Source organism: Limanda limanda, chromosome 15, assembly GCF_963576545.1.
Source record: "Limanda limanda chromosome 15, fLimLim1.1, whole genome shotgun sequence".
NCBI classification, from domain to species: domain Eukaryota; kingdom Metazoa; phylum Chordata; class Actinopteri; order Pleuronectiformes; family Pleuronectidae; genus Limanda; species Limanda limanda.
The window spans coordinates 15,637,043-15,650,444 of NC_083650.1; the positions used below are offsets into that span (position 1 = coordinate 15,637,043).

The 13,402-nt window shown below is 42.7% G+C and overlaps 2 protein-coding genes and 1 long non-coding RNA gene across 3 annotated transcripts in view; all 3 read left to right on the forward strand.

Annotated features, from left to right (window-relative positions):
* Window positions 1-230: 230 nt before the first annotated feature.
* On the forward strand, window positions 231-455 carry LOC133021150 (protein myomixer-like). The gene has a single exon (XM_061087932.1). It carries the CDS (start codon window positions 231-233, stop codon window positions 453-455), a length of 225 nt encoding a protein of 74 aa, XP_060943915.1.
* A 623-nt stretch (window positions 456-1,078) lies between these two features.
* LOC133020193 (uncharacterized) lies at window positions 1,079-3,118 on the forward strand. Its single transcript, XR_009682915.1, has 3 exons — window positions 1,079-1,145; window positions 1,604-1,693; window positions 3,073-3,118. It is a non-coding gene; the product is annotated as an uncharacterized LOC133020193 (long non-coding RNA).
* Window positions 3,119-3,176: 58 nt separating this feature from the next.
* The window catches only part of LOC133021032 (uncharacterized), a 29,615-nt gene continuing 19,389 nt past the window's right edge, over window positions 3,177-13,402 (forward strand). The window contains exons 1-9 of the mRNA XM_061087802.1: window positions 3,177-3,216; window positions 6,021-6,167; window positions 6,665-6,856; window positions 7,523-7,606; window positions 7,836-7,954; window positions 8,065-8,179; window positions 8,925-9,002; window positions 9,107-9,222; window positions 10,278-10,440. Coding sequence (XP_060943785.1) covers window positions 6,665-6,856; window positions 7,523-7,606; window positions 7,836-7,954; window positions 8,065-8,179; window positions 8,925-9,002; window positions 9,107-9,222; window positions 10,278-10,440 — 867 coding nt within the window. The 5' untranslated portion in view covers window positions 3,177-3,216; window positions 6,021-6,167. The remainder of the gene's footprint in view (window positions 3,217-6,020; window positions 6,168-6,664; window positions 6,857-7,522; window positions 7,607-7,835; window positions 7,955-8,064; window positions 8,180-8,924; window positions 9,003-9,106; window positions 9,223-10,277; window positions 10,441-13,402) is intronic.

A 13,402-nucleotide genomic window follows, 5' to 3' on the forward strand; every position in this document is an offset into this window, starting at 1 on the left:
AGAGGTTCAGAGAGGAACTTTTTGACAGCCAGGCCTCACATTCCCCCCCCCCCCCCTCTCTGCTCTGTCACTCCTGACAGAGAGGAGAAAGCCAGAGAGAGAGAGAGAGAGAGAGAGAGAGAGAGAGAGAGAGAGAGTGGAGTGCAGAGGTGGTGACTTCATCCCCTCTCCTAACAACCCTCCTCCTTTTTTTTTAGCTTTCTGTTTTTTTTTTTCTCCAGCCCAGCAGCATGCCAGTGTTCATCCTGCTGCGGTCCCTGGTTATCAGGCTCCTCAGTAGCAAGCTGGCAGGTTCCCTGGCACAGTACCTCCGGAGAGGCCTCTCCACAGGCGCTGCACACCTTGGCTCAGCGCTGCGCTACGTCTGGGACCGCATCCGATCCCAGGAGTCCAAGGAAGCCGTCCTGGGCTGCGTGCTGTGTGTCCTCGGCATGGCCAAGAAGGTGGAGAAGTGAGCTCTCCCTCCCACTTTCTGTTCAGCCCTCCACTCGCCTGCATGCTGAACACAGACTGGACAACTGTTGAGTGGGGGAGAGTGCGCAAAGGGATGTGACAGACTCTCTTTTTTTATTATTATTTTTGAATTGGACTTCATTTTTATTTGCTTTCTTACCAAGACACCGGTCATGTCTGAGAGCATCGTGAGGAAGGTGCAGCCCTTCACCATAGGGACGAGGCTGTCGGTGCCCGCTGTGCCAAAGTGCCAGGATTTTACGCAGAGCTTCCTGCAGAGCACCAGTCTGGATAACTGCGCGCTGCAGCACAACCTGAACTCTCTGTACCTGAGCCGATCCCAGGTCTGTGCCCGGGACCCCTGCCTCGTCCAGCCCGTCGTCAAGCAAGTGGCCCCCGTGAAACGCGACCAGGAGGAGCACATGGCAGCGGAGGACCACCTGAACCAGAACGTCGCCTCATCCTCCTCCTCCTCATCCTCCTCCTCCGCTGTCTCCAGATCCATCAAGAAGATCACCATCTCTGGGAAAGAGAGGTCAGAGAGCACGGGTCCGGCACAGCAGCTCTCTGTCACAGGGTCCACATCCGAGAACAACAATAACAACAACAACAACGTCACCAGCACCTCAGATCCACAGCTGCCCAGGATTGTGGGAGTGAGCTGTGAGAATAAGCCTCATTCTCAGTTCAAGGTACAGTACACACTTAATAATAGTGACAATAAAAGAGATAATAAATGTCACACACAGTGGAGATAAGTTTGAATGTTGCATTGGAATATTGGAATCAATTTGAAAGTATTAACTGAATAAAGACTTTTCAAAGCTGTATGACAGTTTGATTTGGTCACAATTGACTTTTTGTACTGAGAGTCATAAAGTGCTTTACAAGGCCAAAAGATAAAAATAGAATATATATATATTAACAGCATAAGGTTTGACACATTTATTTGAAGAAAATGTATCAAGATGTTAAAGAAATAACGAAATAGTCACATTATGAAATAGTTATCATTGTCATGTGCACAATCCCTCCATAAAATGATAACTTTTGGTTTTGTAGCTGTCCTGTCCATCTGGTTTTGCTTATTCACAGCTTGTTTTGTAGCGGTATATTTTATCTTTCAATTTATTTTGTATCTTTGTTGAAGGTCTTACTCAGAAAAGATGGCAGTGATGAATATCAGCCCACACACGGACAAACTGGGATGACACTGAACGGAGAGAAATATGTGCCACAGGTAAAAATGACATCTGTTGTATAAAAAAAGAGAGATTGTCTTTAGCAAGCTGTTTGGTTTGTTTCAGTAAGTGGACTTTCAATTGAAACATGTTAAGTCCTATCGTATTCATTCTAAGACCATTTTCTGGAAAGTGTGTTGTGTTATGGAAAAAGATGCTGTTTCTTCTAACTGTATCCAGTCTGCAGAAAAACAGTTGTTTTGTTGTGTGTGAGACGACGAAGTCTGGTCTGAACAGCCGACATTGGAGCTGATGAGTATCTCGGACTTTAGGAAGTGAAGTCATGTGGTTTGTTTGCCAGACTCACTTTATTATATTATCCATTTGGAGCAAAGAGGTGGAACACACGGACGAGGGAGCAGTGCATCTCTGAACGCTTCAAAAATAGGAAAAGTAGTTCAAGTGTATGTGTAGGATATTGTTGAAAAGTCAGGATTTGGCCTGTTACTTGTTGAAGTCATCAGTGTGTGTGTGTGTGTGTGTGTCGTGGATGAAGTGCTGTGTTACAGCAGCAGACCCCGCCGAGGCAGGGCTCACTGGAAAACATGAGGTCAGGGAAGATGTTAACAAAAGAAAAAAACTCAGTGAAGTCTCGTCCTCAAGGTGGTAACAATAACACAGTGACACGGCAGGGGCCTCAAATTCCCCCTTTTTTGGACAAAAAGAATGTCAGCTCTGTAACCACAACAATACCTTTCCTGTCCTCCACTCCTATATTATTCATCCATATGACAAGAAATGACAGGTGGAGGTGCCTTTACTGATTCAGGCCTGGAAGAGTGAACATAACCAGAGTCCTTTAAAGGTGATAACGATGACAGTCAAAAAAAAAACATCCGAGGGTCGGTCCGCTCCTGCTTCCTTCATGTGCCCAGATGTTTCCTGATTGGAGAACAGCAGGAATGTCCATTAGTGACGTGCCAGTTGAGTTCATTTCACCTCATGTGCTGACAGGTTTGTGTTAAGAGGAACCTGGGGGCCGGTCGGACACATGTTGCTGATGTCTCCGGGTTGAAAGAAAGTGGAACCTCAGTATTACCATCATCTTGACACTGCACCTTATCTACCTATTTTATTGTATTTTATCTTGTGCTTCTGTTTTTTATTCTTTCTACCTCAATATTTTTAATTTTATTGTATTGTATTGTATTGTATTGTATTTTATTGTATTCAAATATACCGGCTGCTATGACAACTTAATTTCCCTTCGGGGATGAATAAAGTACTCTATCTATCTATCTATCTAACCTACATGAATGGATACGAAACTGTGTTATTTACGGAAACAATCAAGCATTATTTGGTTAAATCTGTTCAACAATTCTAACATTTCCCTCATGTTTTCCAACACTTTGTCACATGGGTTGTGTTCACACAGATCTCAGTCCCTGAGTCACAGAAGAAGGAGCCCCAGCGGACAGAGAGTCACCCACACACTCAGAACCAAGCATCGGCAGCTGCTGCGTCCCACGGCGACTGCTTCACTCAGCGCAACTCGCTCTTCAACAAGGAAGTGCTACAGGTAAAAATGTGACACACTAAACCAACATGTGTTCTCATGCTAAATAAATCAAAAATCCCTGTTCATGGGAAGCTGCTGCTGCACTCCCCCCCTCCCTCCCTCTTTTTAAAATTAAGCTTATCAGTATTTCTCATTTCCTCTAATGAAAAGAAGCTGGAGTGGGTTTATCTCAAAGGCAACGAGTTATACGCTGCTGAGATGGAATCAGATTGGAAGCTGCCTGTCGTCCGAGGAGAACAAAATATGCAATGGTTCCTATTTTGTCCCGAAGAACTGTGTGAGCTGTGTTCGGCCGAGGAGAGAAGAGAGAGAGAGAGAGAGAGAGGGAGGGAGGGAGGGAGGGAGGGAGGGAGGAAACCGCCACAAGTGAAGCAATTATTTCGGGATGAGGTCATTGTTTGGCTCCATCTCTTCACGCCTATGGCCCAGAGAGACTCAGCCAAGCCGCACAACTGCTTGTGTTATCTCATCGCTGCGTCCACCCCGGCGTACGAGGACATTTTTCAGAGGGTTCGGCAGAGGGACATTTTGTCCGACAGTTGGCTTTTTCTTCAGCCCTTCTGTCGAGCAACTGTCCCAGTGATAGGCCACTCAGGAAATTAATTTAGTATGTGTCAGCTGAAGGAAACATAAGATGTATGCATGTGTTGAGAACGGCTCTCTAGCACGTTGTTAATTTTAACAAGCTTATAGCAGCCCCCCCCTTTGCTCTGAGCTCAGAGCCTGTGTTCCTCTTGGTCGTAGAGGCCTTTTGTATTTGAACTCTATTTTGAAATTGTTTTAAAGAGCAGTCAAGTCAGATTGTATTTATTTAGCCAAAAATCACAAGTCACAAATTTGCCTCAAGGGGCTTTGCCATCTGTTGCATCATTACAGCACCCTCTGCCCTTATAGAGCCGTGAGTTTGACACGGACAAAAAAATGTGTTATTACAATATTACAGCATTGCTGTGGAAGTGAATGCAGGGCTTTCCAGGTAGAGACTTTTCAAAACTAGAATTTTTTTAATCGAAAGCAAAACAGGTCACCACATGGAGAAGCAGTGAGGGCCATGTGTCCGAGGCCGCTCGGCAAAACATCTCGCCTTTCACTATCCTGTTTCAGTAACAGAGAAACGTCCACTCCCACAGTCTTCTCAGAGAAACAGTGCACGGTTAGGAGAGTAGTGTAAAAGTGTAAAGTTTAAAAAAAAAAGTTTTTTAACTTAAAAAGCAAACAAAAGTTCATTTAAAAAAGAAAAAAAGAAAAAGAGGAATATCTTCTACCCTCACTAAACACTTTAGAGTTTATTCTGTGTTGACCGCGGTCGTGTTTTCCTGTGTTGGCAAAAGATTTTCCACCAAAAAATAACCCCATTAATCTGACAACAGCCTAAACTCCACGGTCCTGTCAACTCTGTCTACACTCGTGGCCACAGACAAAGACTCCAACAGACCATTTCGATAAACAGTCCATTGTTGTGGAGAGTGGACAGGAAGAAACAAGGGAATCATAGACTTCCTGTATGAGGTCATTATAATGCCATGGGACCCAGTGTGAGGAGATAGGGGCAGGCCTGTTTTGTCAAGTTCTTTTCCTTCTGTTCAATCCAGAAATACCTCCGCTGCCCCGGGGGCCTTGTAAAGTTAATGACCGACCTCACCGAGGAGGATTGACATCACATTATAATCTCGTACGAAGAGTTGTTTAGAGGCCGGGTCGTGTGCGGTCCTGATGTTTTATTGTTTCTAATGACAGGTCTAATCTCACATTAAATTCCCAAGGAAATAATAGTTGGATGTAATGTAATAGTAATGTACACGAGTGCTCAGTTGCGACATTGCGCAGAGTACCTAGAAACAACTGTGAAAACCAATATGACTCATTGGGGATCAGTCTGCGAAGTGGAAGAACCTGACTTGATGAGTCCATTAGATTATTGAGACATGGGCGAGTCGCGGCCTCTCACACTGGGCCCACTGCAGAAAACAAGCATGTACTTTCCAAACATCTCTGGATTTGGCCTCTCTTGCAGTTCTAACTCCATACAAATGCTGCCAGAGAATGTAGCCCCTGCATGACAAAGCCTTATGCAAGGCCAGTCCAGGCGTTTGCCAAGATAAACTTCTGCTGTGCATAATGTAACATGGGGGAACAAAGGGCTGTTCTTAATGTGTTGGAGGCCGCATATTAATCTAAGTCAGGAAGAAAATGTGGCCTGTTTGTTCTCCTGATCCACAGAAATAAGACTGTGTTTACCACTGTGACCACACACTGCTGAGTGAACTGTTGACTCTTCCATTTGAAAGCTCTACATATAAATGTCATCAAAAAACACTATATTACGCTGTGCAATAACTTAAAAATGCATATATTTATACAGTTTTCCCCACTGGTCTTACACTTGCATCCTCTAATTTGTATAGTGTATATTAGATTTTTTTGTATTGAGCTTTTTTAACTTTATTTAAAGTTTCACTCACGTAATGTTCTCCACCATTGCTCTTATTGCATTATTGATTATCACATCCAGTTTTCTTTGCAAATACATCATCGCATTATTTCACTTTTTTAGTGCAAAATAAAATATACAAAATCCAATTGAGGGCCAATCAATTATTATCACTTTGCACTTTGTATCACTACACATTCTGAAGTAGTTGATGCTACCTCATAAAACCTCAACAATGTTAAATTACATCTGATGAAACTGATGAATTCCCAGATGTCGTTTTAACAGAAATATCATTGAACAGCTAAATCATGTCTATAAACATTCTGTGCACAGTGTTAAACATGTCTTGCTGTCTGGGTGTGTGATTTAGGCTGAGGCATGGATCAGAAGCAAACTGCAGGACCTGAAGGAGGGCTGTAACATTCAGCGCTGCCCCCTGCAGGACTGGGAGGAGGCCTCACAGACGCTCCAGAGGGACCTCAAAGACTTTGAGAACACGCTCATTCAACTCAACCAGGTAACAAGACGACTGAACACGAGGCCGCACACGAACTGAAATGTTACCAGGTCACCAGAGCAGGCACACCGGGGCAACACGTCCAAAAGTAAATAATTATTTTAACTTTTTAGCAGGACCTGAATGGGACCATTAATCACTGTCTCTGGTGCTGAAAGACTCTGTCGGCTCACATAACACACAACATAATGGTCTCGTAGGCATTTCCAGTCGAGCGGAGAGAAAAAAGCAGTCCCTCTGTGTTCCAGACGGCTCTAACAGGCCGGTTTATAAAGTCTCACAAAATGTTTAGAAATGTTACAATGCTGATAATTAACCTCGTCTGACACTCAAGCAGCCAAGGAAGCAGATACGGAACCGGGAGAGTTTGAATGGCAGTTTTTCAACATGTGAAACAATGTGTCTGATAAACCTGAGGTGTCAGATGTGCTCAGCCGCTGTCGCATGTTAGTCTGGCTGCTTCACCGTATCTGAACTGTGACCTCGTGTTTCAACAGATGGGCGAGCAGCTGATCTGCAAGCTGAACCCCACGTCCGACCTGGTGAAGAAGCAGCTGGGCCAGCTCAGGGACCAGTGGCAGACCCTGAAACTGACAGCTGCAAATCAGACCAGGGCCCTCGGAGGGGCCAAGAACCTGCAGGAGTTCAACAAGAAAGTGGACAAGCTGGAGGCATGGATTAAAGAGAAGGTAGAGAAAACAATTCCTCTCCTTTTCTGTTGTTATACTATATGTAAGAATCAGATTTAGTCACAGCAGGAAGGCTATTTGTTTTCTGAGCCAACTTTTTGCAAATTTTTTTAGATATTATTGGTTGCTTTTCAAGAAATTGTGCAATTTGATATTTTATTTTATTGCCAAATTTAACCCTAATGTGAAATTGGATGAGATGTGAAGCGAGCTATTTTTATGCACCTTCAGAGGCGTTTCTCTCCTGAGTGGAAAGACAGCTCTCATAACTGGCAAAAAAACAAACCAGTACTTGCTAATCCAGGAAATGATCTCCTGACGTATCCTGACGACATCTCCTGTTTGTGTATATTCACCAGTGTAAAACATCTGCCTGTTATTATCAAAAACCCAGTCATCTTCAGGCCCGTGTTTATATCCCTGCTCTAAACCTGGCACAGGGGGAACTGATGATTGATATTGGACCAGTGGGAATGTTATGGTGGATGTTGCTATTCACCATTTAGTTCCTGTCATTCTTTCCTCTGTGCATTAGTGTCAAGTTCAAAGTTTCTCCGTACTGCTGACGGGGCAGGGCTTACAATCCTGCTGCCTCCGAGGTGGGAATAATGGTGGGGTTCCTAATAAATGGGGGATGTAAACACAGAGTTTCATATGTGCCAGCAGGAAGAGGAGCCGTCTCTGGTGAACGTCCTGGGGGAAAATGTTGACAAAATGCAGCTGACCAGGAGAATTTTAGATCTAAAACAGGTACGTGCAAAAGAACTATTAATAATGACCAGAAACATAGTATACCTGCAAAACCACATTCTTGAGATAAACCCATATACATTCCCATGTGTGACTGCTTTATATTACATATTTTTCCCCAGAGGTTTCCAAGTAATTTATCTACGGCGTGAGTGTAATTTGTCTTCCAGGGTGTATGGTAAAGACAGGTGAGGTCATAGTTGGACTGTGTTCCTCTGTTTCCCTGCAGGATGAGCAGCTCTACAGAAACCTCCATGAGGAGATCAACCACTTGGCTCTAAAGCTGGAGAAACAGGGGAAGACAGATGGCAAAAACATCTCCACCAGGAGGAAACACATCAATAAAATGTACACGGTGTCCCCTCACGTCTAACTGCTGTGCGGCATGATGCATCTTCAATGTGAAGATTATTATTTGAGACTGCCATTACTTGTTTTGACATCTGCTCTCTGTGTAGGTGGCTGAAGGTCCAGTCTCATCTGAAAAACTACCATGCAAATCTTCAGCTGGCTCTGGAGGTGTCCTCCTTCTACCAGCAGGCTGATAACACACTGTTAGCCATCAACAACATGGTAAAACTGTCAACTCGTCTTTTTCTTTTTTACTGAGCTGAGATTCTCATTGTTTACATACCGGTCACAATGTAAATAAAAAAACTTTACTTCACAAATTTTTATATTTTTTACATATATTTTGCATATTACGTGAATTTCTGTATAATCTACACCTATTTTATACACTATGTACGTGTCTTATTTTGAAATTCCCCAATTTATATGTATCATTTACATACCATCTTTATATTCATATAATATACTATGCTACTGTGAATTTATATACATATATAAATGTATATAGTTATACTAAATAAAATATGCTGTTATTTAGTACATAACAGTGATTAATACTCACACAATGTTTTTACTCATATTCATATTGTATACCATACCTACCTATATGTTTATAACATGTATATATATATATATATATATATATATAAAACATATATATACATATTTGTCTATTTAAATTTTTCCTTATACATAATGCACAAATAAAATATACACACATCCTCATACCGTTGTCCTCTGCCACTGCACTTCACTCAATTACATTTCTCTACAAATAACATCTCTGTCAATAGTGAAATTTATTATTTAATTAATTTGTTTTCTTTCAAATTTTCTATTTTATTACATTTTTTACTTTCAAGTGTTCTCTTGTCTACCTCCCTCTGATTATCTGCTTCTGCAATAAGTTAATTTATCTTATCTTATCTTACCTTTCACATATTCTGTCGCGTATCCTTTCTTCCAGAGGAAAAGCCTATCTGCATCTAAGGAGTGGGACGGCTTTGGCGACAGAGAGATCCGTGACATTGCCAGTCAGATCATGGTAGGAAACCTCTTTTCACCTGAAGCAGCAGCGCTTGGTCAGATCCCGAGTGCTGCGTGTTGCAGAAGCCTTCTCTAACTAACCGACAGGCCTGTGTGTGGTAGATGCTGGACGTGAGCGTGTCCCAGCTGTCCAATCTGCATCCTGCCCTGGCCGCCGGCGTCACGCAGAAGCAGAGTGAGGTGAAGGACTGCTGGGCACTTCTTCATAAAGTTTTCAGGTAAGAGAGCAGGCCAAGGATACCACAACTTTGGTGGCCCTGTGAGTACATGAGCCATTTCTCTCAGTAATTGGTTCTCTACAGATTTCCACCGAGCTGGAACCGTATGTTGCTGTTATTACTCTTCTGGTACCAGACATAAAAAGTCTATACTGGCAGAACATGGGAGAAGTTTTCCAGCAGAAAATGAGCATTCCCTCTTTCTCTTGATTAGCCGTGTTTGATTTGGGATTGAATCCTTGAATAATTATAAGCAAAGTGAAGGAGCGCTCTGTCTGGGTCGTCTGGAGACCGCCTGCCACACACGTCATCCCTCACCACACACTTTTTGGTTTATAGTTTTCAGTTTTCTGCACTGCTTTGAAATTTGACATATGTTTGATTATTGTACATGGTGAATAATGTCTTGGCTGATGGAGTTAAGTTGGCAACATGGTTTGTTCTTGTCTAACGACTGAAATCCTGCATTCTCTTTGAACAATTAGCTAAATCTATGATGAAACATGTTTACAAGATAATTATAAAATCTTTGCAGCATTTATATAACAGATTTATTGTTACCTATATAGGCTACAGTACAAATTATGATGTTTGCATTATACTATCAGAAGCAATATTTACTAAACCAGTTCAGCCACATTTAGATGCTGTGGGAACTAAAGTTTGTGCATTGGGGTCAATACTGATTTCTGATCCCTGACGTCTGGGGACACATCGCCAAACTTGTTGCTTTTTTATATCTCACATAATCCATCTATAGAATGTCCAGAAAATGGTGGATCCGAGGGCCTTCTGCAGACTTGCAGCATTTCCAGTTTTCATAATAATACTCAGACATCCATCGGCAACATTCCTGCTCTCCAAACATTTCTCAGGCTGCAGCTTCTCATGTCAGCGGGCTATCTTTAGATCCAACTATTACATCACCTCATCTGTCTTATCAGCTATTTCAACCAAATTACACAAACACTGGAAGAAAACTTCAGGGCCATAATTGGAATTTATCATGCTGCTGTCAGCGGCGCTGTAAAACCCCTTCTCTGCTCGTCCTGCAGGAGCGACAGGCCCGCGCTCTCTCCCACTGGTTCCACTTTCACCAGGGAAGACGCTGACCCCCTGACACTGGCGCGTGAACCCCAGGGCAATGTGGGAACGGAGACACAAAGGATCATGGGAAAGGAGGTGAAGGAGGAGCAGAATCGTCTGAAAGGCTGTGTGGTGAGTAGCTTAGTTTTAGTTTTTTTGGGTTGAGCTGCTGGGGGAAACCACTCTGTGGCTCTTGACGCCATCGATGCGGGCGAAAGATGAGGTCAGCTTCTTCCAGAACTACGACATGTGCAGAAAGTGACGCACTTTGTGCTTTGGTTTGGAAAAAGCCTGAATTAGCATTTTAAGCAGGTTTTTCCTAAATAACAGTATTTCTGTCAAATGTGCTGTAGAGAGGTGGTTTCTTCTAGGCTACCAACAGCTGGTTTTCCATCCTACCAGCTAGTTAGTTGCACTTAATACTGTCATCTGGTTTCGTATTTGTGAGGCAACCCTATGAAAAGACAGTTAGGATGAATACCAGTGGCTCTAAACCTCAGCAATATGTATCTTGGCTCTGTTTTCTTGCCAAGCTTCACTATCTATCTCCTGACAAGAACCCCAGTCTGCTAATGTTCTGAATGTCACCCAGCAGGAGTCACAGGAAGAGCTTTTAGAGGTGTTATTGTCCCTGGCACAACGATTCCATATGTCTCCATGAAATATGTCAAACTGTGACTGTACACCATGTTTGAACGGTGGGCCAGAGCAAATATACGCTTTTCCCTGCCGACCCCAAAATTGCACTTCATGGTAGAGTAATATCTTGGCCACTCCAAGAAAAGTACACAGTCATTGGATTAATGCGATATTAAAAGATGGTTGGTGGGTCAACGCAGGGTGAGTGGTCTATCTGCCGTGCATGTGGATTACTCAGACACCATATTGTTCATACTAGAGGCCTAAACCAGCGCTTTATTGAACACTGCAGTACACCAGTCATCTCACAGCCCTTAAACCTATGAGGAAGTCTTTTAGAAGAGAAACATAAGTGTGAGGTGTAAAAAACAGCAATTATGTGTATATCATAGTCTTTAATGTTAGAACATCAAATGGAGTAAGTGAGTGCACAGTGGCTATTAGTGCTCAGTCCAGTTGTATCGCACAATGCAGTGCTCCTCTCCTCTCGTTGACCCCGAGTTTCTTGTCAAGTCCCAGCTGAGCCTCTGGCCTCATTTTGCCCGATGAGAAAGTGCCCAGATGTCGGAGGAGAGGGAATCTTCCCCCTTTGCCCTCTGCCTGTTTTCCTGTTTCGGTTTAATTTCCCTGCTCATGTTTTCAGGTTCTTACTCCCCACCTGTGACAGGGAGTCCATCAGGCCAGAGGAGGCTCGTGGCTCGGCAGGGGGTTTCTTTCAACGGGCGCCGAGCTCGTTGGCATGGCAATCCTGAGCCCTTTCTTTTTACAGCAGTTAATAGTTCTTTATTGCACTGAACCGAGAGTTACCTGAGCGCACTGTCTTTGGAAGCCTCGTTACTCTTTATGGAAGGATTAATGAGACGCTCCAAACAAAACCCTGGAGCCCAAAAGGCCCCAAGTCAGAACGACCAGTCGAACAGTAAAAGTAATTTGTCACATACCTTCGCAGCTCCCGAGTGTACTGAATTGATTACAGTATTTTTAACAATAGTAGATGCAGCTGCACAGGTCTGCGGGCCGGTAGTGAATCCGAGACTATTACAGGCACACTTTCCTTATTATAGGTGTATATATATATATATAAATACATCTGTTGATGTCTTTTAAAGTTTTAGTGTCCGTGTGGGTACTTGGATTATAAAGCAAACGTCTGTGTCCACACGCAGTGCATTTGCTTCTTGTTGCTGGAGGTAAACATGGCCATCGTCTGTCTCTCAGGATAATTGTGACCAGATGCAGGGGCTGCACACCAGATGGGCTCGATGCTAAGTGATAGTTCTTGGCTGACATCACCTCATAGCACGTTGCAAAGGAAGACGCACAGGGGAAGAGCCGCTCAGTAGAAGATAATGATCAACAGATCAGGGAGATGTCTGTTGAAATAGGAGATGATTGTCTGAATCTAAAAGGAAGAATACCATTGAATATGACATTTAAAACCAATAAACAACAGATTGTTTGTTTTTGAACAGAATATCTGAGGAGCAGACGTCCATGATGTTCATCAGACACACAGAATGTTGGTGTTTTGCAGCTTTAACACATAAATGAGCCAATAATCCTATTGGCCTTTAAATTAACTGACATGTTCGTAAATCATATTCGACTCCTTCAAATTTCTCCATCCCCAGTGTAATATTGAAGTTGAAACTTTCCATTCTTACTCACTTAGCTCAGTCAAATAATAACAAGATGAAATTAAATCTACTCCATATTATTATATTATCATTATTAATGATTCATGTTTTGAGCTTTTTGGCTGCTGTTTGAATCCAGCAATCCAGATTTGTAAAATGAAATCATTGACAGATACATTGTTTATCTTGCTGATTGTTGAAGAAACTTTACCTGTGCCAGAGCAGTTGTAGTGCCAGTCAGAATTATACATGGAGTTAGACAAATCAGAGAAATGTCAGCATAAGAAAATGTTTTACTAAATTCAAACTTTATTTACTTCTGTCACATTCATGCCAACCAGACTTGGTAAGTAAAGCAAATAAAGTGAAATATTTCTTGGTACTTCAGAGTGAGAAACCAATACTAAGAAGGACAAGAACCCCCCAAAAAGTGTAGTTGTTTAAACGGCCAATTATCAGAAAATGCCGCTCTGTAATAGTGCAACTATGTATTTCTCATTGGAAGTCCTTTGTCCAATCCTTAAAATACTCACATCTACCTAAAACTCCACAAACGTCTGTCCGTGGAATACATACAAAAACTGTAAATTTATTGGCATTACACTAAGGATGTGTGTTGTTTGCCCAGGGAAGTGGAGTGTCGAGTTTGGTGTGATGTGGACATGAGATATATTCAGTATTAATAACATTAGAATAAATAGTCAAACAGCGCTTTGAAGCAGTCAGTGGGGACGGGGCTTTGTGCCTTTGACCTGAATGTTCATCTACGCCCTCAGATAACCTGAAGCAGTGGTCAGCAACTGGCCAATATCTGCCCC

What these genes read in the sequence shown, in the direction of transcription:
- LOC133021150 (XM_061087932.1), top strand. Translation starts at nt 231, where the DNA reads ATGCCAGTGTTCATCCTGCTGCGGTCCCTGGTTATCAGGCTCCTCAGT.